Source organism: Plectropomus leopardus, chromosome 4 (genome assembly GCF_008729295.1).
Source record: "Plectropomus leopardus isolate mb chromosome 4, YSFRI_Pleo_2.0, whole genome shotgun sequence".
NCBI classification, from domain to species: domain Eukaryota; kingdom Metazoa; phylum Chordata; class Actinopteri; order Perciformes; family Serranidae; genus Plectropomus; species Plectropomus leopardus.
Window position 1 is genome coordinate 15,383,611 of NC_056466.1, and position 24,153 is coordinate 15,407,763.

At 39.2% G+C, this 24,153-nt stretch overlaps 1 protein-coding gene across 1 annotated transcript; it reads left to right on the forward strand.

Annotated features, from left to right (window-relative positions):
• The first annotated feature begins 1,456 nt into the window (after window positions 1-1,456).
• On the forward strand, window positions 1,457-22,923 carry smad1 (SMAD family member 1). Its single transcript, XM_042485454.1, has 7 exons — window positions 1,457-1,629; window positions 11,970-12,536; window positions 16,556-16,828; window positions 16,926-17,042; window positions 19,534-19,755; window positions 19,998-20,254; window positions 21,332-22,923. Exons 2-7 carry the CDS (start codon window positions 12,137-12,139, stop codon window positions 21,473-21,475), a joined length of 1,413 nt encoding a protein of 470 aa, XP_042341388.1. The 5' UTR covers window positions 1,457-1,629; window positions 11,970-12,136; the 3' UTR covers window positions 21,476-22,923.
• Window positions 22,924-24,153: the final 1,230 nt, after the last annotated feature.

Below are 24,153 nucleotides of genomic sequence, written 5' to 3' on the forward strand. Positions count from 1 at the left end.
TTTTCATGCATTATCATGCAATATTAATGAGATGGTTTGAAGAACTGTTGGAAGTTTCACTCTTGACATTGCAAAATTATCCCTCTACATATCCACCAGTGGAAAAGCACGCACCAGGGCTGGTCTGGTTGGATGTGTGTATGTGCATTATTATCTTGAGGCGAGAAGTTGAGATGATGGCATGTGTAAGCTTGCTCTTGTGCTTACCCCACTCTTGGACACTTTTGCTCTCCTGACAACATAAATAGTGCTTATCATATCACAATCAAGCAAGGGGGGAACTGAAAAGCAGTCTTAACATGGTGCAGTTCAAGAGTTCACCACTGATAAACAACAGAGTTGCCTGTCTATCAGATGAAACTGCTGCGGGAGATTACTGGCTGACTTTTGAGAAGAAGAGCTGATTCACTTAGAAAAAAACTGATAGAAAAAAGAATGAATCAGTGTGCAGGGATAGTCACAGCCAGGAGTTACAGAGCAGCTTGTGCTTGGAACTGATAGTCCATTTTCATCCTTTAACACTTGAACTGACATCAGTTTTCTTGTTCTGCATTTAGATCCCTTTCACGAGCATTTAAACCTCTGAAGCCTGAGAAAATTGGTTTGATTTCTTTCAAAGACATGGGGAAAACATAACGACAAACTTGGAAAGAAATGTCCCGCAAACTGTCAAAAATAAGTAAAAATTAAAAAGAAAATGACCTGACTGTTAGCGTAGATGAAATGTTAGATATCATCAAAATGTGAGAAAAATGCCCTGAAAACTATATTTTCTTTTAGTTATATATTTTTATAATTATTTTACAGAATATATATATATATATATATATATATATATATATATATATATACACATATACATATATATATATATATATTATATATATATACACACACATACATATATAATTTGTTAGTATTTGTTTTTAGGTCATTTTCTTTACTTTTTTGTTTTATTTTTGCTTATATTTAGGTAATTTTCAACTTTTTACTAATTTCTTACTAATTTTGGGCCATTTCTTGTGAATTTGATCATTTGCCTCACATGTTTTTAAAAGCAATGAAGCCAATTTGCTCACATTTCAAAGGCTTAAGTCCTCATTTAAGGACATTTTGGTAGGCAGTGTGGGAGGAGTGAAAAATCAAAACCCCAAAAAGTCCTTACAGTAAACTCCCCCACTGTGCAATTATTGGGAATGCATGCAGAAAAAAGTAAAAACAAACAGCTCTCCCACATTTTGCAGGGATGTTCTTGGAGCCTCTATCTGCTTCCTTTCTCTCTATACTGCATCAAACATGCAACATTTCAACACCTTTGCAGCAACAAATTCAGACGTTTTAAAAGTAACTCCTCTGAAGTGAAAATCTCTTCGTATTTAGGCGAGAAATCGGCATTGTTTCAATGTTACATAATCCATTTCCACACAGTGAATGAAGATGTTAGATGTGTGAAAAGTAGGTCTTGTTATTGTCGGGGCTGCATCCCCGCGGCGTGATACTGGCGCTCAGCGGAGGGTGAGGCGGCTCCGCGACTCACTGACGCCAGGCCGAGCAGACCCAAGACAGGCAGGGAGAGCACCCAGGAGGAGACCCACTGAGGGAGAGAGAGAGCTGCAGAGAAAGAAAAAGGTACTGTAAACTTTTTGTTTCTCTTTTTCAACGTGCTAAATGAAAAGTTTCTTTATCTGTAGTTTCCACTGTTATCGCGTGCATGGCTCTATTTGTGAGGAAGTAGATCCCAGCGGTTATCAACTCAGTAGTGTGTCAGTTGGCAGCTTCAAACTTTTTTTTTCCTTTCTTCCTTTTACTCACAGTTTCAGATTGGTGCTGCAAATTTAGCCACATTTTCATGTAGATGTAAGCTAACTGTTAGTGAAAAACATACTTGTTTCGATTAAAAACACCAGTAATCCTGTAATAATGTAGAATAGCTTGCTGTGTATTACACAAAAAGTAAGTTAAGAGGGAATTTTGCTTCATAAATGCTGCTTTTGGACACTACAAACACTACAAGTTGTGATTAAATCACTCCCAAAATGGTTTCAGTAGAAGCACAAGTAAATGTAAAGGCATGCTGCTGTAGTCAGTCATCATTTACTACTGACTCAAGATGAAACTGCAATTATGAAACACAGTTATGGGGCTCTGTGGGATATGAAGCTACAATATATGTCATACACAAGAAATTGCATGCATGAAATGTGAAGAATTTGTGAGAAGTCTTCAGAATGCCCAAACCCAAAGATATCCAGTTTGCAATGATATGAAACAGAGTTAAGCAGCAAATCTAGGCCTGGGTGATGTGAAAATTAAACATCACAGTATTTTTCACCAAAAACTTACAGTATAGCGACAACATTTTAGGAATGACTAGTGGTCCTTTCACAACATATTTACACAATGAGATTTCTGATTTCTGATTGTATATGATGTTTGTAAAAACATCTTCTTTTTTAAGTTAAAAACTGCAGTAATTTTGTAATAGTATGGGAGACTTTGCTGTATGTTACAGAAAATTTAAGTCCCGTGGGAATATTGCTAATTAAGTGCTGCTTTTGGACATGAAAACAACATGAATTGATGTTAAATCGCTCTGAAGATGGTATCAATAGAAGAACTACTAAATGTTTAGGCTTTCAGCCATCATTCAGTACTGAATCAAGATGAAACTGCAGTTACTGAACACACGGTTTGAATGGGGCTTTTGGTTTATCAAGCTACAGGATGTGTCATACACTGGAAACTGCATGCTTTAAATGTCATTGAATGTCATAAAATTATGAAAAATGCCAATCACAATTTCTTAAAACCTAAGGAAACCTAAAGATATTCAGTACAATTATATGAAGTAGAGATAAGCAACAAATCCAATGCTGGTTGATATGAAGGAAATCACGTCACAATACCTTTGACCAAATACTTAACTGTCAATATTGTGACTGTGAGCCTGACCATTGTCGCTTTTACAAAATATGTACACAATGAGATTTCTGATAAATAATCTTGAGTAATGTGGATTTAATGAATAAGTGGGTAAAGGCAAATAATAGAACAGGTTAGTAATGAAAATCACATCACTTTACTGCAATGCAGCCCTTAAAGCCAGGAAAACACAACAGGTAATACCTAGTCAAAGTGAATATACTGTAAAATTAAATAATAATTTGATATATTTTCAGCATATGCAGGATGATGATACATAAACCAAGACACTTGGGAGAAATGAATTTATAGACTAGCTAAGTTTGTTGTTATAGCACAAAAATAAAACTCTTGTAAAGGAGCATCCTCCACTATCAGGGCAAGATGCCAAATAAAACAAACTAAAATCCCATCCATGACCCATTGATGGATTACCTAGAAGCCTTGTAGGGTGGTTAATTTTTTTTATTTCAGGATATCTTCCTCCGGCAAGCTTGCTAAAAATGTTTGTTAATTTTACCTAGCAAGTATTGTTAATGATTGCTAGCTAGTTAGCTAATAACAGCAAGCTGTTATGTATAACAAAACCTTTAATATAGAACTTAACATAAAAACATAAATTACTATTTTCTGGTGACAAAAAAGGTTTACTCTAAACCAGTTCTTGTAGAGTAAAACTCAAGAATGGAGCAATTTAGAATAAATGTCACAATTTACCAAAGTATAGCTGTTTAATACATGTATGTGTTGAGTATGAATGAGTATGAGTAGATTTAGTGCCATATATTGGTTAGGAGGGGAATTAAGGGGTGGGGTCTTTATACTCCCAGGGGCACCTTGCCTTATATTGCCCAGCCCTAAGCAAATCCACACATTTTCAGAGGCAAAAAACTTTTATTTAAACTTTTTCCTTGACAAATGGCTTAAATGATTAAAAATATCACTTAGAGTGGTATGGTGGTGAGATAATGGTAAAGGGCTTTTAGGTTTATTATCCTACAGGATGTGGACTGATTTGCGGTCATTTTGCTTCCTAAGCTTGTTGACTGTTTATACCTTGATGTCACAAAACCAATGTGTAGTGAAGGAGGAAGTGAAGTTCGCACATCACCCTTTTTCATCTTGCCATTGTTAAAAATAAGTTTTCATCATTTGACTGTGTTTTGGCTGATGCAGACTTGCAACTGGTGCACTAGTGTTCAGCACAGGACATGTGTGTGGCTTTTAGTCATGCCAGTGTGTTTATGAATATGTGCAAGTGTGTATGTGAGAAAGAGGGAGGGAGGGAGGGAGGGAGAGAGAGAGAGAGAGAGAGACCTACAGCAGCTAAGGCTAGATCTCCTGACATTATTGAAGATGACATATCAGATTACCCAAAGGACAGGAATTTGTCCTTGTCCGTGATTTACTTCCAGTTGTTTTATCGGTCCTGCATTCTCAGGGTATGCAGCTTGAAATTTGGTTTGAAAATTAAACAAATGGTGTTTTTATAGGATTGAAATAACAGTGTTAGTTTCACAGCAGCAGGGTGAAGCCTATTTCATAAATCGCAATGCAGATATCTATCTATCTATCTATCTATCTATCTATCTATCTATCTATCATAGCAAAGTAAAAAAAAAAAAAACTACTCAACAACAAGGTGTAAATATAGGTTAGCAGCATTCCTGTATCCAATGAGTCAGTCACAACAGTAGTGAACAAAAGTCAAAACCCTCCCGTGTGTCTGTACGGTCCAGAACAACATAGCCTGCCATGTGTCGGGGTGAGGTGTCCACCCTAACACAACACTAACCCAACACTGAGTGCCAGGCATGGTTGAGATAGCTGCTTGAAACCCCATGTGTTTGCTAGTTATGTCTGCAGTCGTGTGTGGGACTGGTGGTGTGTCTGGGACATAAAGAATCTGATCCCAGTTCAGCCGTTTAAAGTCAGGACAATACTGACCTCAATTTGGGTGTCAGTAGGTTTTCTAGTGTTTTCTGTGTCATGCTGGAAGAAGTGTGACCAGCTGGATTTCTTTTACTTGCACGCCAGTGTGATCTTTACTAGGTCAGAGCTGTGTAATAGTGCTGCTGGTGTTTGTGAAGAAAAGTGACCCCAGCGAGTTTAAGGAGCTTCCCAGGTCAATGCCATGTCTAGTCACTAAGGGCAGCACCTCATGTGTGACTGTGGTTATTTCAAGCTTTGCTCTTCAACTGTTTTAGAAGACATGAGTGGTTGTGGTAAATATCAGCATTTTCTGGCTACGAGGGCTGGCTATTGAGTCTCAATACATCTGTGGAGCCGATTGAAATAGTAGTTTAGAGCGTGACAGACGGGGTGCTACATCAGTGAATATTAGGTTATTGCAGTTATATTACTATTGGGGGTGTAACGGTAAGTTTTAACAACGATATGATGCATGTCATAATACATGGTTGGCGTAACAATACAGGAATGATATCAGCTCATTTAGAGTGATACGATATGATATTCAATGATTAGAAATGGATATAGTAACTGCCATAAAAAGGAAAAGAAAATGGATACTCGATGGTAGAGGTCGGGATTCGGCAGGTTTTTGTTTTGTTTTTGCAAGGATTTCAGAGATAAATCAGCATATTAAGTTAACACAACAGTTAAACGGTGCTATTGTATTTGATCTAATATCTGCATGTTTTGCAAACAGCAAGCGTTTTATCAAGAATGTCTTCGTTTTTACAAAAGCCAAAATGTCTTCAAACTTTGGGCCACAAACATGGACTAAAAATATCTTGCTCTCTGTTGACCTGGTCCATGACCTGCTGAAAATAGTAAAATTATATTGGCTGTTTTAATATGTTTACCTGATTGCGGGGACTGTGTGATGATGTTGTAAAAAAAAAATAAAAAGCAGGGTGGCAAACGACTAATTTTTAACCCCATTATAGCAATCCATAGACAGAAGGAAACTGACAGGGATGTGGGCTGAATTTAAAACTAAACATTTTAGTAAGGCTATAACTAAAAATTCATTCATTCTTCATCAGATCTTTGGGCGTGCCATTTGTCTCTTTGGGTGGCACAGGCATGCCCCCTGTAGTTACGCAAATTATTCGCACAAGTGCTCCTAAATACATTTTAATATTCGGACACATCTATTTTTAGTCACAAATGAAGTGAAACACTTGAACTTGTCAAGCCCCGACATAACAGCGTTTGACTTGCCAAATAAAAGGTGTAAATTCTTAGAATTGAAACAATCAATTTCTCTGGTCCAAAGGCTGATATCACTGTAAATATTAGCCAATAATTTACAAAAAAAATGCAGTACAGAAATCCCAAACATATAATGCCATTACAAGTTTGTCCACTAGGGAGCGGGTTTATTTTAACTCTAGCACATCCCACTTAGTAAAAACTAATTCTTTAATAACAAAATGGGCTTTAAACTGGCAGCAAAGGTCAGGTTAGATGAATTATTTAGTGTGCATGTTTGCTGAGGAGATCCTGGATAAAATCTAAATTTAGATCATCTCACTTCGACATAGTACTTGTACAGCAGCTGCTTTTGTTTAGACCTTTTAACATTAGAGAAGTTTGATTTTGTAAATGGATAAAATAGTTTTGTTTACCTGGAATACAACAAACAATTATTTTCATTGGCGATCACTTTGCTGATAATTTGTTGGATTGAATGATTTTTAAATTGAGAAAGTATCAGAAAATATAGAGAAATGTGCTCATCACAGTACCTTAAAAATTGTACATTTTGTCTGACAGTCCCCCAAGATTTTAAATTTGCAAAAAATTAAGTCAGAGATATAGCTCACAGATCTGGATGCAAGTGATATTGAAGTTTGCGACAGCTGCTACTGTGGGGCTGCTTCCATACATCTTTGCTCCACTGCAATGATTCATATTTGTGAAAAAGCATTGCATCCCTGTAGTGTTACGCTTTACTCCGTAATGACCCTTGAAGGCACTTTATCGAGAAGTGTCCTTGAAGAGACCAGATATACGAGTGTTTCCATCTCTCTCTCTCTCCAAAACAATCACTCTGTCTTAAGTCTCCGGCTTTGCCGTCACTCTCACTTTCTTCCTCTCTTTCTCTTTCTGCATCATTCCCCTCCTCCTCCTCCTCTCTCTCTCTTTATCTACCACCCTCTCTTCTTCCTGCACTCCTCTGTTTATAGCCAGTGACTCCATTGAGCGGGGGCTAATGGAGGCCCCATCCAGGACCCTGCTGATAAATAATGTAGCTTCTTTATAATGCCCCGTCCCAGGGGAGGGTCCAGAGAGCATCATTACTGCCTCCTCATCCTACACAGCCCAGGCCTAAATTGATTAACAGACACTGGAGCGGTGCAAAATGATCCATGGGGCAAGTGTAGTGGCTAACAGCTCGCACCAGGTGGGTCAAAGCCTCCGCCTGTCAGTGTCGCATGATCCCATTCTGTGCTCCCATTAGCCTCAGTCTCTGTCCAGTGGGCTAACTGATGGCCATAACAAGCTACCGCTAACACAATAGCGAGAGAGCATTGCCTGGACTCGGCTGTAGGGAATGTCAGAGTGGTTTTTATGGGGCTGTTGTGTAAATGATGGTGTGTGTTTCTGCTTTTATGGGGAGGAGAGTGGCGGCCAAGGCCACTGCAGGCATCTGTGTGACTCTCCATTGACTGTGTGAGAGACGGGTGTGTTGAGGCTCAAAGGCTGATGACCACATACGGATATTTTATTCAAAGAGTATATTTTAATGGGTCAATATACGGAAAATGTATCTACAGTGAATAAGCAGTTAACCATTTTAGTAATCACCCCCCCCAACTTCTCTTTGCTTTGTATTTTTGTAATTTTGTGTTTTGTGCTGTTTATCAGATAAAACAAACAATACGCCACATTGGCTCTGGGTGTCACCTTGGGCAATCGATAATTTAGAAAAAAATATTTAATAAGCTGATGATGAAAAATAATCCACAGTTGCAGAATTGCAAATCTCAGAAGGTTATCCACCACACTGGCAGTTAAATCTTTGGGCCAAAATAGTCACGTATTAAACTGTACTGCGAGTCCCTGACGCATATCCCACACACACACACACACACCTGTGTGTTGAGGTGACAATATGAAGGCCTTTTATTTTACATTAAGATTAGATTCAAGCTTATTTAATGTAATTTAGAATTGGTTTTGACTGGCTGGCTTCAAAACTGTCTGCATGTAAACACCAAGTCTATTTAAAGTGAATTTTTCAGAGTCTTTTGGAAAGTTTGTGTACAAAAAGCCTGTTTATGTCATGTGAATGTCCTAGTCTATACATAGGTATAGGAACAGGGAGGCACAATGGCGCCTTTATATTTTGACTGTCTCATAGACAACTCTAAACATGCATTGTCCAAAGAACCAGCACAAAGCCATATCAGACCCTTTAAATAAGTATGCGGTCAGGCCAGCAGTTAGATATTTCTAACTGTCAGCGTTAAAAAATATCCAAGAGATATGGTCTCCAGCTGCAGCTGAATGGCAGCAGGGGATTGTGAATCCTTCTACAGATGTTACAATACAGAACTTAGTGAAATCCTCCATCTGAAATGGATTAAAGGTCGTCTTTCTGCAGCTCGTCCTGAACTTGTGCTGATAGTGCTGGCTGTTACTGAGAGGCCATCAAAGCAGCTTTGTGGCTGGAAGTGGATCAAAAAGACTCCCTGAATGTCTGGCTGGTGATACAAAGATGATATTGCAGTCGTTACCTTTTGAACGTTATGCTGTATTGTTGTGCTTTAAGTAAAGATGTGCTGAGTCAGTTTTTCATTTGACTCAGATAAGGTCAAGATGTAGCACAATACATCAGCTTTTAGTGATTTCCAAACTTCACTCCATTGTCATTTTAAGTTGTTAGAAGTGAATGTATTGTTTAGTTTGAGACAACATGACAGAAAAATTGAGATATCAAATCCCCATACCGTATATTTTTTAGCACCAACTGAACTGTGGCTGTCAGATATCAAAAGCAGGCATTAAATGTTTGATTAGATGTGTAATTCTGTTTTAAAAATTAATAATAGATTAGTCAGAAAACAGAAAATCTATATTTCTTTGATAATCTATAAAGTCCCTATAAAAAAACAAAAAGTCAAAAATTTGAAGGATTCAACTCTTTGAATGGACGTCAAACTATTCAAATATTTTAAATTGGCAATTGGAAGTTGTGATGGATATTTTTCATTCTTCTGAGATGTTTTATAGACAATTTGTAAAATAATCCCTAATCCTAATCACTCATTATTTGATAAGATATATCCTCACTTAAAATTGAATGTTCCCAGTTATTTTGTTCAGGCAAATTTCTTGTACAGCTGCCTATGGTTTGACATTTAACATTTGTAGAAAAACATGTTTGTATTCAGAAGAAGGTATAAAATAGTTGATAATGGTACTGAAGTTAGGTATTGTATCAGTCTGAATAACTAAATAATTTAAAAGATATCCAGCCCTGATAGCAAGAATAATTTGAGGTTTTTGTAGTTCTAGGCAACATTACTGCAATTTAGCCACCTCAATGACCAAACAGGCGGGAACAGAGGCCACACCCATGACATTTCTGACCCATCCTCCTCCGCTCTGAACGGTTCCACTGCAAAGGAAACTGGTGAGAGAGAGATAGAAAGGATGATAAAAGTCAGGGGTGGCCAGATTTTTCTCTCCCACTCTGCACCTGTGAAAAAACCTGCAGCTCTCAGCAAGAGGAAGTGATGTCGCTGCTGAGCGAGCGATGACAGATATGAAGACATAACTACACAGGCTGTTTCCTGTCTCTGTATTGATGGAGAGTTTTTCTCTCAAGATGCCAGTAGCAGTGGTGGAATGCAACTATAGTACATTTTCTCAAGTACTGTACTTAAGTACAGATTTTAGGTAGTTGTAGAGTATTTTCTTTTCATGCCACTTTATACTTTTACTCCACTACATTTCAGAGGGAAATATTTTACCTATTACTTCACTACATTTATTTATAATTTTGAGAGTTTGGAGGATGTTTTTTTTTTTTTTTTTTAAATTTTATACATTTTAATGGGTTTTTTTTGGGGGTGTTTTTTTTGTTTTTTAAATAATTTTCTGCATCAGGTACTTGTACTTTTGATACTTCTAGTACATTTTTCCTGATAATACTTATGTGACATTTACAAAGCAGGACTTTAACTTGAAACAAAATATTTACATAAGGTGGTATTAGTACTTATACTCAAGTAGAGGATCTGAATAATTCACCTCCGCTGGCCAGTAGTTTGTGATATAATAGTGAGGTGTTGAGGCACAAGTGATATCAGTTTTGAGAAGTATTTCTCTTTGATTTCTCTCACAAAAACACATTCTTACAGGCGGTTAAGCTAAGTATAGGTACAACTTGCTGCTTTCCTGTCAGTGTGGTTAGCAGTAGTATGAGTCCAGGACCCCCACAACACCCTACACGCAAACACACACATGTTGTAAACAGCACCTGTTCTCATCAAACTCCCCTCCCCATTTGTCAGTATGATGTAGTCTACACATGCAGTAGCTGACAAAGATAGAAATTGCTATTCATCCTATAATCTGAAGGGCCAAGAATAACTACAGAGCAGTCTTAATGATGTATTTGTTCCTGCTCGTAGGAAATCCAATATACTGCAGGCTTTACTGTCAGAGAGTGATGCATCCTCACCCATGAGTCAGTGCGGATAAAAGGTGGTGGATTTCTAACAAGCCGTTTATTTGATTCCAGGATTGCATCTGAACATTTGTGCAAAGCCAAACCTCAACCATAACTATGTTTTTCTCTTCCCTAATTGCATTTAGAAAAAACTTAAAAGAAAGTGGAACTGGGAGAGCTCAATGCGCTCTTGTTTGCCTTTTAAAAGCTAGAATGCGTGTACGTCCTGGCTACTGAATTGCTCCTGTGGGACCTTAGTGAATGGGCACATTTATCCTGGGGTCCACATGCACTTCCTTTTTATTGTCCTGCACATTGCCAGATTCCTGCCCCAAACTAGTGTTTGTTGGTTGGTGGTGTTGAAACTTTATAGAGCATTTGCCTCAGCAAGCGGCTCATTGAAAGTCTCCTTCCTCTGAATTCTGAAAGACCTTTTCAAATTTCACACATATGCAGAGTTGTCAGGAAAACACTTTTTTTGCTCTTGCTGCCACTGAGATTTGTTTGTGCCAGAGAGTAATGGAGAGGATTTTCAAAATTGTTGACTTTCTGTCATATTATATACATATACATTTGCCCATCCTTACCATGTGATAGGAGAAAGGAGAGTTGAGCGACAAGTAGGATTGCAGCGGTATGAGATTTTCACGTTATGATAACCATCCTTGAAATGTTGCGGCATTTCAGAATTATTATAATTATTATTAGTAGTATTAGTATTAGTATTATTATTATTATCAGTCAGAATGACCCTTTAACGAATGAAAACGGAACAGTTAGTTTTGGAGGTACCTGGTAGCTCAATGGAAAGATAACTATAATTAAGACTTAACTAAAGTAATTTAATACAGCACTCTACAGATTGGTGAGTGCCAATCACAAATATATTTTTGTGTTAAAAAAAACAAAAACAAGTGCTGTCAAAAATTTATTGTAAATTTCTTCACTGTGTCATCCCTAACCTGCAAGCTAAATTCCTGTAGGTTGTGTAGACTGCATACTGTAAGTGAATTAATTTACTGTAAATGACATTAGTCAGTGGTGGTAATGTGACAAGCCATACAGACAGGAAGTTATCTGGAGAATGCCTGCTTGGGGCGGACATTAACAGGAGGGTGTCCGTTTGACTCCTCTGCCAGTTTCCCAGCAGCCATGACTGACATGGCCAAAACAGCTATAATGGTGACATCATCGCCTCATCAAGGGCTTTTGTAGCAAACTCCTGATGAGACGTCAGTGCTGCCAGTGGAGCAAAAGGGGAGAGCTTGATGTGTACCACAGTTGCTACAACTTTGTGAGAGAAAGGATACAGCGAGCAGGACTGATCTGCAAAAAAGTGTTTTAAAAGGAAGACGTTTTTAACATAGATGCTGACCTACCTCCCATTTTCTTTTAGTGACTGCCAGGAGGACCAGATCTTACATCTCAGAAGCTGAGGATTATCTAAAACTCCAAAAAGGCCAACACGTTTCACCCTTTCTCCTCTGAGACTGGACTGCCTCCCACTTCTGCTCACACTTCTTTTGGACAGAAAGGAGAAGGGAGGAGGGCGGCTTGTCCAACATGAACGTCACCTCGCTCTTCTCCTTCACCAGCCCAGCGGTCAAACGGCTGCTGGGTTGGAAGCAGGGAGACGAGGAAGAGAAATGGGCGGAAAAGGCAGTGGATGCACTGGTTAAGAAACTGAAAAAGAAGAAGGGGGCCATGGAGGAGCTGGAGAGGGCTCTTAGCTGCCCAGGTCAACCCAGTAACTGTGTGACAATCCCCCGCTCCCTGGATGGACGGCTGCAGGTGTCCCATAGAAAGGGCCTGCCGCATGTCATTTATTGTCGGGTGTGGCGTTGGCCCGACCTGCAGTCCCACCATGAGCTGAAGGCCTTGGAGTGCTGCGAGTACCCCTTCGGCTCCAAACAGAAGGATGTGTGTATCAACCCCTACCACTACAAGCGAGTGGACAGTCCAGGTGAGTACTGGGATGCACTGATCCTTTCAGGCCAATATTGACCGTATAAAGGGATATTTTGGTTATTTGAAACCAGTTTTGTATCAAAACAATGTTGGTACATTAAATGTGATTTCAAAATCCCCGTTTTGATGTTTTTCCTAATAGAAGGAAAACCATGCCAAAAAAAAAGAAGACTAGACTGTTTTAATTTAATTCCAGGAACTGTTCTGAGAAGTTTCTGAGTATGTAAGGTATTAGTCCCACCCTGAAGTTCCTGTCTTTTCCCTTCCAGTTATTACTTCTGCAGATGTTTACTTATTATACTCTCTTTTTCCTCTTATCTGATTTCTGAGAAGTTTATTTATCTGTTCAAAACTACAAGAATAACCACCACACACTTTTTTATAAGACTGATGTGCACATTATTGGGAGAAGATGATATATCTAGGTCTCAGAGATTTTGTTTGAACCCACATTACTTCACACAAGGCATCAAATTAAGATGATCAAATTAAAATTGAATAAAAATGTAATCCAATTGATTTCATAACGGAACAGAATAAAAAACATTGCTATTTGCAATCAAATAGCGATCATTCAAGTAAAATCACATTTTTAAAAACTGAGTAAAATCAGGGTAAGCTTTCTGGTAAAACCACATTTAACTAAGTTAAAAGAGATTTTAAAAAGTTACCAGAGCCTCGGAGCCTTCACTGTAAAGATTGTGTAAAAAACAAGACAAATTAAACATTACATGGCCTCTTACTAAACAGAAAATGAAGGTCAGCTGACAAGATAGAAACAGCTGTGTGCAGGGTGTAAGTGTGTAAAGGGCCAAGAGTTTGTGTCCGTGCGTGCGTGCGTGTGTGTGCGTGCGTGTGTGTGTGTGTGTGCGTGCGTGTGTGTGTGTGTGTTCGTGTTCGTGTTCGTTCGTGTGTGTGAAGCAGGAAATTCCATCTGGGAGAGAATGAGGGCTTTGTTTTGGGCATGCTCTGTGCTGCTGGCCTTTATTTAACATTTATGCACACATGTACACACACACAGGCACACAATCTCGCGCTTGCGCGCGTGTTACAAAGACTCGGATACTCACACACACACACACGCACATGACTGCACGCACAGTTTCTCTGAGGATGGCTGGAACAGGAAGCCAGTCACCCACACACAATGGGAGGAAAGAGTTGTTGCCTGCCTTGCACACTTTTTGTTTTAGCAGCGGGTGGAAGACGGAGGGCTAAGGTGATTAAACCCCGCAGCACCTGTCTGTCCACACCACGCTCTCCCCTTCTCCCCTAACACCACCCGCCTACACATACATCCTGTCAATCTCCCGTCACTATTCAACCAAACACCTGCTCCACATATAACCTTTGAAATAAACTGCTACTTTGATGCATTGGCCTGCTGCAGCACACAGGGGCTACCTGCAGGAACACGGACAGCAGCGTGGGCCTCGTCTAAAATTTAAGCACTAGCTTTATTTATCTGTGCAGGTATTTATAGACACAAGTGGACCTTATCTCTGTGGTTTGTATGTACTGCACCTGAATAGCCTTCACATCAGCCAGGATATTTACCCCAAGTGATGAATTCCTCAAGAATGGATCGCCTAAAAATGTCTTTTTAGAGCAGAAACCTGAGACTGGGCCAAATTCTGCTGGCTAAGACCAACAGGCTGGAAGCTGACATTTAAAAAAATGCAGGGACATCTGCGCTCAGAACGTAAAAACATGGAGAGTGCCAGAACAATATTTCTTTATTATGTTGGAATCAAATCACTCAGTTCTTGTTGAATTTGTATGGATAGGTTTTCACATGTGTGACTGTGCACGATGTCTACAATGCTGAAACAATTAAACAACCATCAATAATGAGACCAAATTAATCCCAGTGGTCAGTTATCACCCAGCTCTCATAAATGACGGAAAAATAAGATTCTTTTACACAGGGATCGTGCTATAGGGCTACTACATGATCCCTTTTTTATGCCAGGGTTAGGGAACCAATAACATTGGCATTATGCCCCTTCAGTGTGGGATTTTAGATAGCATGCCAACATCATGGACCCAAAAGAGGTGTTATGGGCGCGACATGCTCCAAAACAGCGTCAAGCATGACATATAACATACACTTTGTCAGCGTTCTCTAAACAATAACAATAGTGTAACATGCCAGTAACAATTATTTACTGTCTCTGTTACACGACAGCTGATCTCATCCTCGACGCTGAGGGTAAGAAGCTCCCAAATCGCTCTGTTTTCCCAGTTTGAAGACATTTACGGCCACAGTCGCTTTAAGTTAGCTGCCAACTGCCTTAAATCTCCTGTGTTGGCTCCAACGCGTAGCATGCCGTCACAATAGTTGGTCAAGCCAATGGTAGCCTGTTTTTCCATAGGATTTTAGATTACTGCAGAAAATAAGCTCTCTGGTGAACATGATATTTACATGTTTTATTTAGAAAGATAATCTTCACAAAATAATGCTACCTTTGTGATTTTTGAAGCATAAATGCAATCACCAGAAGACAAAAAACAAATGTTGGGCTATAAAGGAATTACACACTTAACATTGCCACTACAATAAGGATGTAAATCCATATCTGCCATTATGACGTTCTGTAGTCTCATTTAGCCACTTGTTAGCAACTGTATTTTTTAAAACATGTAAAGGCTTTCAGATTTATGAGTGGGATATTTTCTGACGTATTTGAAGTCATAGAACAAAACATGAAAATATCTTAAGGTCGTGGTAACCACAGATCTTATTTCAGCCCTTTAACCAAAACTTAATCTAAAAACCCATTGACTTTGAGTTGAGGGAACAGGGAGTGCTTAAATGCTAAGTCATATCATGGTTTTAGGACCCATTCCTACACTTCTCTGCCTTTTTTTTTACAGCATTGCCTACAATGACCTCATACCCCAAAGATGTTAAAAGGGAGAGTGACCATGTTGTAAACAGTATGGCAGTTGACAAATTTAGATCATCTCAAATCTCAAAAGATTGTCACTTATCTATCCAAACAGAAAAAAAGATGGCTATGAGTTTGTTGAAGTCATGATAATACTACTTCCTGGATGCAAATTTTTGTTGCCTTGTATAGTAATGGAGTGACTCTCCCCACTCTGACTTACTCTTCCGCTGTTTGGCTTACTCTGATATTCTCCCGCTAACCCTAAAATCAGTCTCACATAGTTTACCTAAACCTTACCAATCCAACCGAAAAAGGCAACAAATACTAGCCTGACAGAGGAAGAGCAGAGCAGGTCCTTCCTTCACTATCATAGGAAACACAAATAGGCTTCCTGAACAAACCATGTTCAGAAAGGTTAATAAGAGCTTTAACTCTTTAAAATCTGAGCAAATTGGCTTGATTCCTTCCAAAAACATTGGGAGAAGACAGTGAGCAAAAAGAAGAAAGAAGAAAAGACCCCAAAATTAGCAAGAAATTAGTACAAAAAAATACAAGAAAATTATCTGATAATTATTAAAGAAAAAGAAAGAAAAACTGAAAAAAATACACTTTATGATAATTATAAATATAGTTTTCCCTGGCTTTTTTAAATTTTTCTCTAGACATTTTTCCTTAGCTTTTTTCTGTCACTTTTTAAAAATAATTTTCTAAATCCAAGAATTTCTTGCGATGTAAAATGTTTTTGACAGAAATTGCACCAGTTTGGTCAGGTTTTCAAAAGGATAAATAACAGTTTAAGAACTGCGGATGCATCGAGGCACTTCTTATCAAGGTCAGGGTAAACTTAATTATCCCCGAGGGGCAATTTGTTGCACAGCCAGCAGTAAAATAAATACAAACAACAATGCACAATAACACACAACTCAAATACGTCCAAACAAAGACTCACATTATTCTGTTGAGGTGTACAGTAGTAGCAGGGACAAATTAATTTTTAAGTCCGTTTGTCCTACACCTGGGCAGAGCGTATCCAGGTGGGGCAGCTTGTACTCGCTGAACAGGGAGTGACTGCAGTCAACATGGACTATTTTAACCATTTTATGTCTTTCTGCCTCTTCAGTTTTGCCCCCTGTGTTGGTACCGAGGAACAGCGAGTTCAACGCCAAACATACAATGTTGCCTCGCTTCCGCAACCCTCTGCAACAGAATGAGCCGCACATGCCGCAGAATGCCACCTTCCCAGAATCCTTTGCTCAGGCCAACACAATGCCCCCCAATTTCCCCCATTCGCCGGGAAACAGCTACCCAAACTCGCCAGGAAGCGGCAGCAGCAGCGCCACCTTCCCTCATTCACCATCCAGCTCTGACCCCGGCAGTCCATTCCAGATGCCAGGTGAGATACAACAGTGGACTTTTCTGGCACTTTTCTTCCTTTTCCTGAACAACAGCTCATTTTTCTGCTCTTTGTTTTTGCCTCCCTCCTGATGCAGAGACTCCCCCTCCTGCCTACATGCCCCCAGAGGAGCAGATGACTCAGGATTGCCCACAGCCAATGGATACCAACCTCCTGGCTCCACCCTTGCCTCTAGAGACTAACAACCGGCCAGGTAACCATGGCAGTTACCTCTCACACGCACACACGCACAATAATCCGTCCTTGTGTTCACGGTGATATCATCCACATAAAGCTGTTCGCACCTGCACGCCTCGATCTGCAGGTGCAAAGATTTCTGAGAAGTCCGGTTGTTTTTGAGGTTTTGTCCTCTTGTGGTCAACCTCCAAATACGAAAAAAGAAAGACAAATTTCAGCCAAGTTGGTGTGCCATATCCTGTCAGATAAAACCTGAGGAGTGTGTGGAAAGGATCTGCTAGTTTACAGTGAGGCTCTGTCTGTGGGTGCGAGCCCATGGGAAGCTCAAAGCCTCAGCAAATTAAGCCAGGCCTCAGAGCACTTTTATGAGGTCTATAAAAGTTGGGGCTTATGTCATCTCTGCTGGTGGTAATGACTTGAAACTCGTTAACGATAAGATTCACTAATTACCTCTAACTTTCGGATCTGAAAAGTGGTGCAATAATTGCTGCTATCTTGACTTTGTGGTTTTAACTTTATTGTGCTAGAGACATGTCTGAACGTATTCGTGATTACGTAAAAGACCGAGCAACGGTCCAGAGCCATCTGATTTTAATTCCATGTTTTCTGTAGTGCTGGTCTTAGTTTCTGTCAGTAATGATAAGATATAGAAATGTAACTAAAAGTCAGATGAAGTAAAGTCAAAGAGAAAGGTTACTTGGATAAATAGTTCCTAAATGAATCTGCTCGAAACAAAATCTGCATAATTTTGAGTAACCAGGTGAAGAATTGCAAAAAGAGACATTACTGTTGTATTTTCAAATATATTTTTGGGGGGCTTTGAGAACCACAAGCCACATACAATCAAGGTAAAGTATACTGGAGAGAAAGAAGACATCTCTATGGCTGAAAACACTAAAACAGTCCAGACTGATAAATAGTACTACAGGTAAGAGGGGTCAAAGTGTCATTTTCCCCTCTCAGAATGTTTTTTAAAAGACACAAAGTAAGATATTCAGTATTTCCAATGAAAAAGGTACAAAAATCAAGTGATTTTGCCTTTTCTGATTTCATATTTTAGCTGATCTTTTGGCTTGTTTACAACGTGTCTAACTGTCTTACTTGTTTCTGTTTTTGCCCTGTCACACTAGGTTGCGGCAATGACGCCACGTTTCAGATCTCAGCAATTACATACTAGTGCAGTCACGATATTGGAATTCTTAACTTGGATACAGTACTTAAAACAACCAGCACTTGACCAAAGTTGAAATAAATCAAAACTTTTTTTCTTAAATGGTGAACCCATTGGAACCTGAAGTGACAGCACTTTTCTTCACTTTTCTCACATCACAAGTATTTAAAGCTTTGAAGCCTGAGAAAACTGGTGCAATTTCATGGGAAAAGGCAATGAGCAACTTGGTTACAAGTGTTCTACTATTTGCAAGAAATTGGTATATTTAAAAAAAAGTTAGGGATATGTCTTAGGAAAAAATATGTATAAATTATCATCATAATTGCATATGTAAAATTATGTCACAGAATTATTATGTTTACTTTTTCCAAGTCTGTTTTTATAAACTTTCTTTTTCATTGTTTTGTAAAATACTTTTTGCTTAATTGTCCTTTTGTCACATGTAGACCACTGCTACTGTGCGTTTCACTATTTTATGCTAATGTTGGGGTCATTTCTTCTTTGTTGGTTCGTTGCTCAGGTTTCAAAGGGTTAAAATTGAATACCATTTTTTTTTTCTGCACAAACACACAATGCAAGTTGTTGCTGATAGATTATTCTCACCTCATACTGGAGGAATACCTAATACCTTTCCACATCTGACCAACAAAATATTTGTACTTTTTTATGATCATTTGCTCAAGGCCCAAAAAAATTCTGCCCACACACACGGTGACAGCAGCAGCGGGAAGAGCTGTTGAAATGTTCGGTAGAAGTGGGAGTTTTTTCGTTCTTTTCCACAAGCTGCATCCTGTACAGGGGAATGGGCTTCCATTGTAGGCGAGCTCTGGGAAGGGGACAGACAAAACACACCTGCTAGCCAGTGCCACGCTACAGAGGAAGTTTGGGAGAAGTATGTGCTTAGACAAACATGATTTATTCGTCTCTCTCAGAGTGGGTGAGGCCAGCTGGCAGCGGCCCAGAGCGCATGGCCAGGCACCTTCTATTGGCTGTTTTTCTGCTCAATAAAGGCTGGCACACAGACCTCAGACGGTCGGCATACTTCAGGATGCGTCTGCATTGATTTTAGTCAGCCTAAATGCACACAAATGTAGCCACTGGGTCCTATATATTTGTTCAGATCATTGTTAAGGGCTATGGGGGACAGTTTGGAAGAAATGATTGTGTGGATGATTAAGATTTACAGCTGAGCTGCTGCTGGCATCAGTGGCTCCTGGCAGCTTGTCTGCATAGGACTCCGCTCAGAGGAGTCTTAAATGTGCATCAAATGTGTCTGCGTCTGTCTGCGCGTGTACTCAGCTCACTCCTGTGACCTGTTAATGTGTTTCCTGCGCAGATGTGCAGCCCGTGGCCTATGAGGAACCCAAGCACTGGTGCTCTATTGTTTACTACGAGCTCAACAATCGTGTCGGAGAGGCGTTCCAGGCGTCCTCCACCAGCGTGCTCGTCGATGGCTTCACAGATCCCTCCAACAATCGCAACCGATTCTGCCTCGGCCTGCTCTCCAACGTCAACCGCAACTCCACCATCGAGAACACCCGGCGGCACATCGGCAAAGGTGCAGTAAGGAAAGCCTGTCAATGACTGCGATGCACCGACTGTCAGCAGACAAGACCAAATCAATTCATGTTGTCAATACATGTTAGAGCAATAACAACAAATTGAGTAAACATTTTAGTGTATTGATTTTAAGATGACCACACTGATGTTTTGGGGCCTTTGTTTTTTGCTGATCAAAATGACACAGCAGCTCTGCTTCTCCTGGTGACCGACACTTTATTCTCTGCCGTCTCCTCTCAGGTGTCCATCTGTATTACGTTGGTGGGGAGGTGTACGCAGAGTGTCTGAGTGATAGCAGTATCTTCGTCCAGAGTCGTAACTGTAACTACCACCACGGCTTCCATCCCACAACTGTGTGTAAGATTCCCAGCGGCTGCAGCCTGAAGATCTTCAACAACCAGGAGTTTGCTGAGCTGCTGGCCCAGTCCGTCAACCACGGCTTCGAGGCCGTTTATGAGCTCACCAAGATGTGCACCATCCGCATGAGCTTTGTTAAGGTAAACTGATCCGAAAAAAGGACAATAATACAGTAGTGTGGTAGTACTTTTGGAATGTGAAATGTTGATATCCATTTCATATATTCAGTGTAAACTGTTTTACAATTTAGTCACTGTTTCCACTCTGTAAAACCATTTCCATTGTTTTTTTGTTTCTTTTTAAAGAAATCTAGGATTTTTTTAGATATTCATTTAATCAAAAATTGGATTTGAAAAAGCAGCAGCACAAAAATCTGAGTTGTAAATAACATCTGGAATGCAGGCCTTTTGTACTGAAAGTGTTATTTTGTGGTGTGCAGTTTAAGAAGCAGTTAATTTGGATTTTCTCCTCACTTTCTCTACATTCTATTACTTCTACACTTAAACTGTGCCATTGTGAGTTAAACCTCTTCTCTTCAAAGTGCAATGAACTGTGTATTTAGACAGAAAGACCTTTTGGAAGCTAGGGGACATAAAATCAGGGTAAAAATTGTTTAAAGAGAAGCTTTCAGTTTTCTCAAATATTTAATTGTCAGTGAAAATAAAAAGCAAAACAAAAATGAATCCATTAGATTTCTGAATAACCTTTCTTTCTTTCAAAAACATGGGAAGAAGGCAATGACCGACTTAACAAGAAATGACCCCAAGTTTTTAATATTTTTTTAAAAAGAAAAGTAGCAATAAAGGAAAAGTAAAAAAATAAAAACAAAAAAGGAAATGACCTGGAAGAAGTGTTTTTAAAAAATCACATATCACACATACATCCTGTAACATAATATCTTATATATAACGATAATAATCATAAATATAGTTTTATGGACACTTTCCCCCATTTAAAAAAAATTACTTATAGAATTTTCTTCTCTCTTTATCTCTCCAACTCTATTTAATAACTATTTTTTAATGTTTTCTTTTTACGTTTTACCAATTTCCAATTACCAGTTTTTACAAAGGGTTAACTTGGATTCAGGCAGAACTCCCCATCAACACTAGCCAGTCCAGATACAATTTAAATTAGTTTAAAATTAGGAACAAATACAAAATGAACCTGTAACATCTTGTGGCATGATTCATAAGTATGTGTTTTGTGCGTTTCAGGGCTGGGGAGCAGAGTACCATCGCCAGGACGTGACCAGCACACCCTGCTGGATTGAGATTCACCTGCACGGTCCCCTGCAGTGGTTGGATAAGGTGCTAACCCAGATGGGCTCCCCCCACAATCCTATATCCTCCGTCTCCTAGGCTTCACTGTCCTCAGCCCTGTGGCTGTCCATACCCCAGCATTTTGGTCTAAGTAGCAGGAACAGGGTCACACATCGGCTTGTGGTTCAGCCAAACTGCCTTTTCCGATATCTGATAGACGTTTTGTCTGAAACACAAGCCGATCTGGGACCAGTAGGATTGGGCGGGTTGTTAAATGGGTCGGTTTGTTCTCTACTTGAAGGATGTCTGAATTGGGCACATTTACAGTCTGGGAGAGGAGTAAGCAAAGCGAGCGTGATGCAACTGGAAGATACTTGATCTTTGTGACCAACTGTAATAATTAGACCATCACACTCATCATGACGCAAGTATCCTCCCTGATCTTGCTCCAACAGCGTCTCTTTTTCATTGTTCTATTATTCTGACTCATTACTAGTTTTCATCTAAATATTCCCGTTGAAATCAAAATATACATGCGTTGTTACAATAATTATGGGACATTCCAGGTCACTAAAATTGCAGTCGGTTGCCGTCTGCTGCCTGACTGCAATGAGGTTGGCATGAAATGTACTTACGACATGTAAAAAAGTGAGCAGGGACTTGGAGGGTGACCAGTGCGACTGAAATTTTTAAATCATCTCCAGAATCAAGTATCCCTTTTCCTCAAAGTATTCTTTTTTAGATTAATAAATTAAAGCAGGACATAGTGGTTATAAAATAAAAGTCCATATCACAGATCATGAAAAATAATAAGAGGGCAAAATTAGGGGGAGTTGAGAGTTTAGAGTGGGGTTTAGATTGGGGCATGGCACTAAAAGGGCATTTCAGACTATTCAGAAAAAAATGTTTAAATGTTGCTCATCTTGTGTTACACTCGTGTTTCAAATGAATTTTAAGAAAAAAAATAGTGTTTAGATATATTCACTATTAGAATATGTGCTGTGCAGTCTGGTTTTGCAAAGCATAGTTTGGTTAGTGTAGTATTACACATATAAGACTGGTAGCTGAACACAAGACGCAGAGGCAAATACCAAGTGCGGTTTAGTTGCTGTGAACTCTGCAGCAAAATCAAATGTGTCAAATACAGAGTCACATTGAGGACAAATATTTCAGTGCTTCATTCTCTTATTACAGCGACTGAGCAAAACTTGTTAAATGACTGTTATGGGAAAATGTTGAGCATTCAAATTTTAATTGTTGACTTGTGTCCCAATATGATTTTTTTTTAAATAAAATGCAGATTTTGCCATTTAATTCTTTTTTTGCTTTGAGCAATCCTCTTTGCTATTAAACTGTATTACTCTTGACATTCTTTTTGTATTTTTTGAACATGTTTTCCGTTTTGTCTGCACTTTCACACATTGCCTCTTTGTTTTGTTTTTGTTTTTTTCTCCTTTGTGTTTTTGCTCAGTAAAACTCCCAGAAAAGCAGTTTTATTCCATGAATATCAAGCCTCTACTGGAAGATTCAATAAATTTGTTTCATTACTTCCAGTGTATCTGTCTCTTTTATGAACACTGTGTCAGCGCTTGTGCTTGTGTGTGTTTATGTGCCTCTCTGTTTAATTACAGGCCACCCATGCTAAGAAAATATGCATCATGGTATTGTCAGGCACTTTCAAAAACATCAACCACTCTGAGTGTGTGTGTGTGTGTGTGTATGGACATAGACCTTCAATTAGGAAAGCACAACAATTACAAGTGCATCTGAAAGTCAATTGCACTAATGTTAAGCGTAACTACATTTTCCCGTAAATTGCCGGAAAATGCATGAAATGATGTGTTCTCCTGTGTTTTATGAGGCACATTGTGACACTACTGGAACAGTTACAACAATCTTCCAGGAAGCTCCCCTGGAAATCACCGACATAGCTGTGCGTGCGTGCGTGTGTGTGTGTGTGTGTGTGTGTGTGTGTATGCATGCAGGAGTTCCATTTGACTGTACATGACGTGGGTGGTATGGTTGCACAGTGGTTAGTGCTGCTGCCTCCCAAGAGTTTGCATGTTTCTCCCAAATTCCACAGACAGGCACGTCAGGTGGACGACAGACTTTGAATGCCTATGACTTAGAAATGTTGGTGAGTGTTCGTCTGTGATGTGTTTCAGCCCTGTGATTTGCAAATTCATCATTCGTCTCCTTTTCTTTTACTCCGAGTGAAAACCAAATGTTATCAGGGCTTGGAGACACAGTAACAGAGGTCTCTGTGTCAGTTAATATGTCAGGAAACATTCAGATTTGTAAAACATTGTAATAGAAGGCGATTTTGTACTTTTTTAAAAATCATTATTACTTTTGATTTATTTTCAGTATTACACTATAAATTCTTACTCAATTTTTTATTGTTTTAATAAAGCAAGGGTCACTGTTGTCTCACTATTTTAATGTCAGCAATGTACTTTGTGAGACCAAGAGCCCATCAAATAAAAAGAATTACACCCGTCCGAGTAGCTTTGACCAGGACAGACCTTTTCTTGAAAATTGTAATAAATGATTATTATATAATAATAAATACATTCAAGAAGTATAAATGTAGTTCAAAAGTTAAATAATTGTCCAACCTGTTCTTTAAAAAAGAGAAAAAAAATCCCTTTGTCCAATAACCAAGGCTTGACTTCCAGCGCCAGACCCCCAAAATGCAACTTGTGTACAATGTGTAAAATAAGTTAAAATTCTCGGTAATCACATAAATCTGTTTTACATTTATCCCATAAGTGTAA

Coding starts and splice junctions, on each gene's coding strand:
- smad1 (XM_042485454.1), top strand. CDS start 12,137: ATGAACGTCACCTCGCTCTTCTCCTTCACCAGCCCAGCGGTCAAACGG. Junction 12,537..16,555: donor CAAGCGAGTGGACAGTCCAG/GTGAGTACTGGG, acceptor CTGCCTCTTCAG/TTTTGCCCCCTGTGTTGGTA. Junction 17,043..19,533: donor AGAGACTAACAACCGGCCAG/GTAACCATGGCA, acceptor TTTCCTGCGCAG/ATGTGCAGCCCGTGGCCTAT.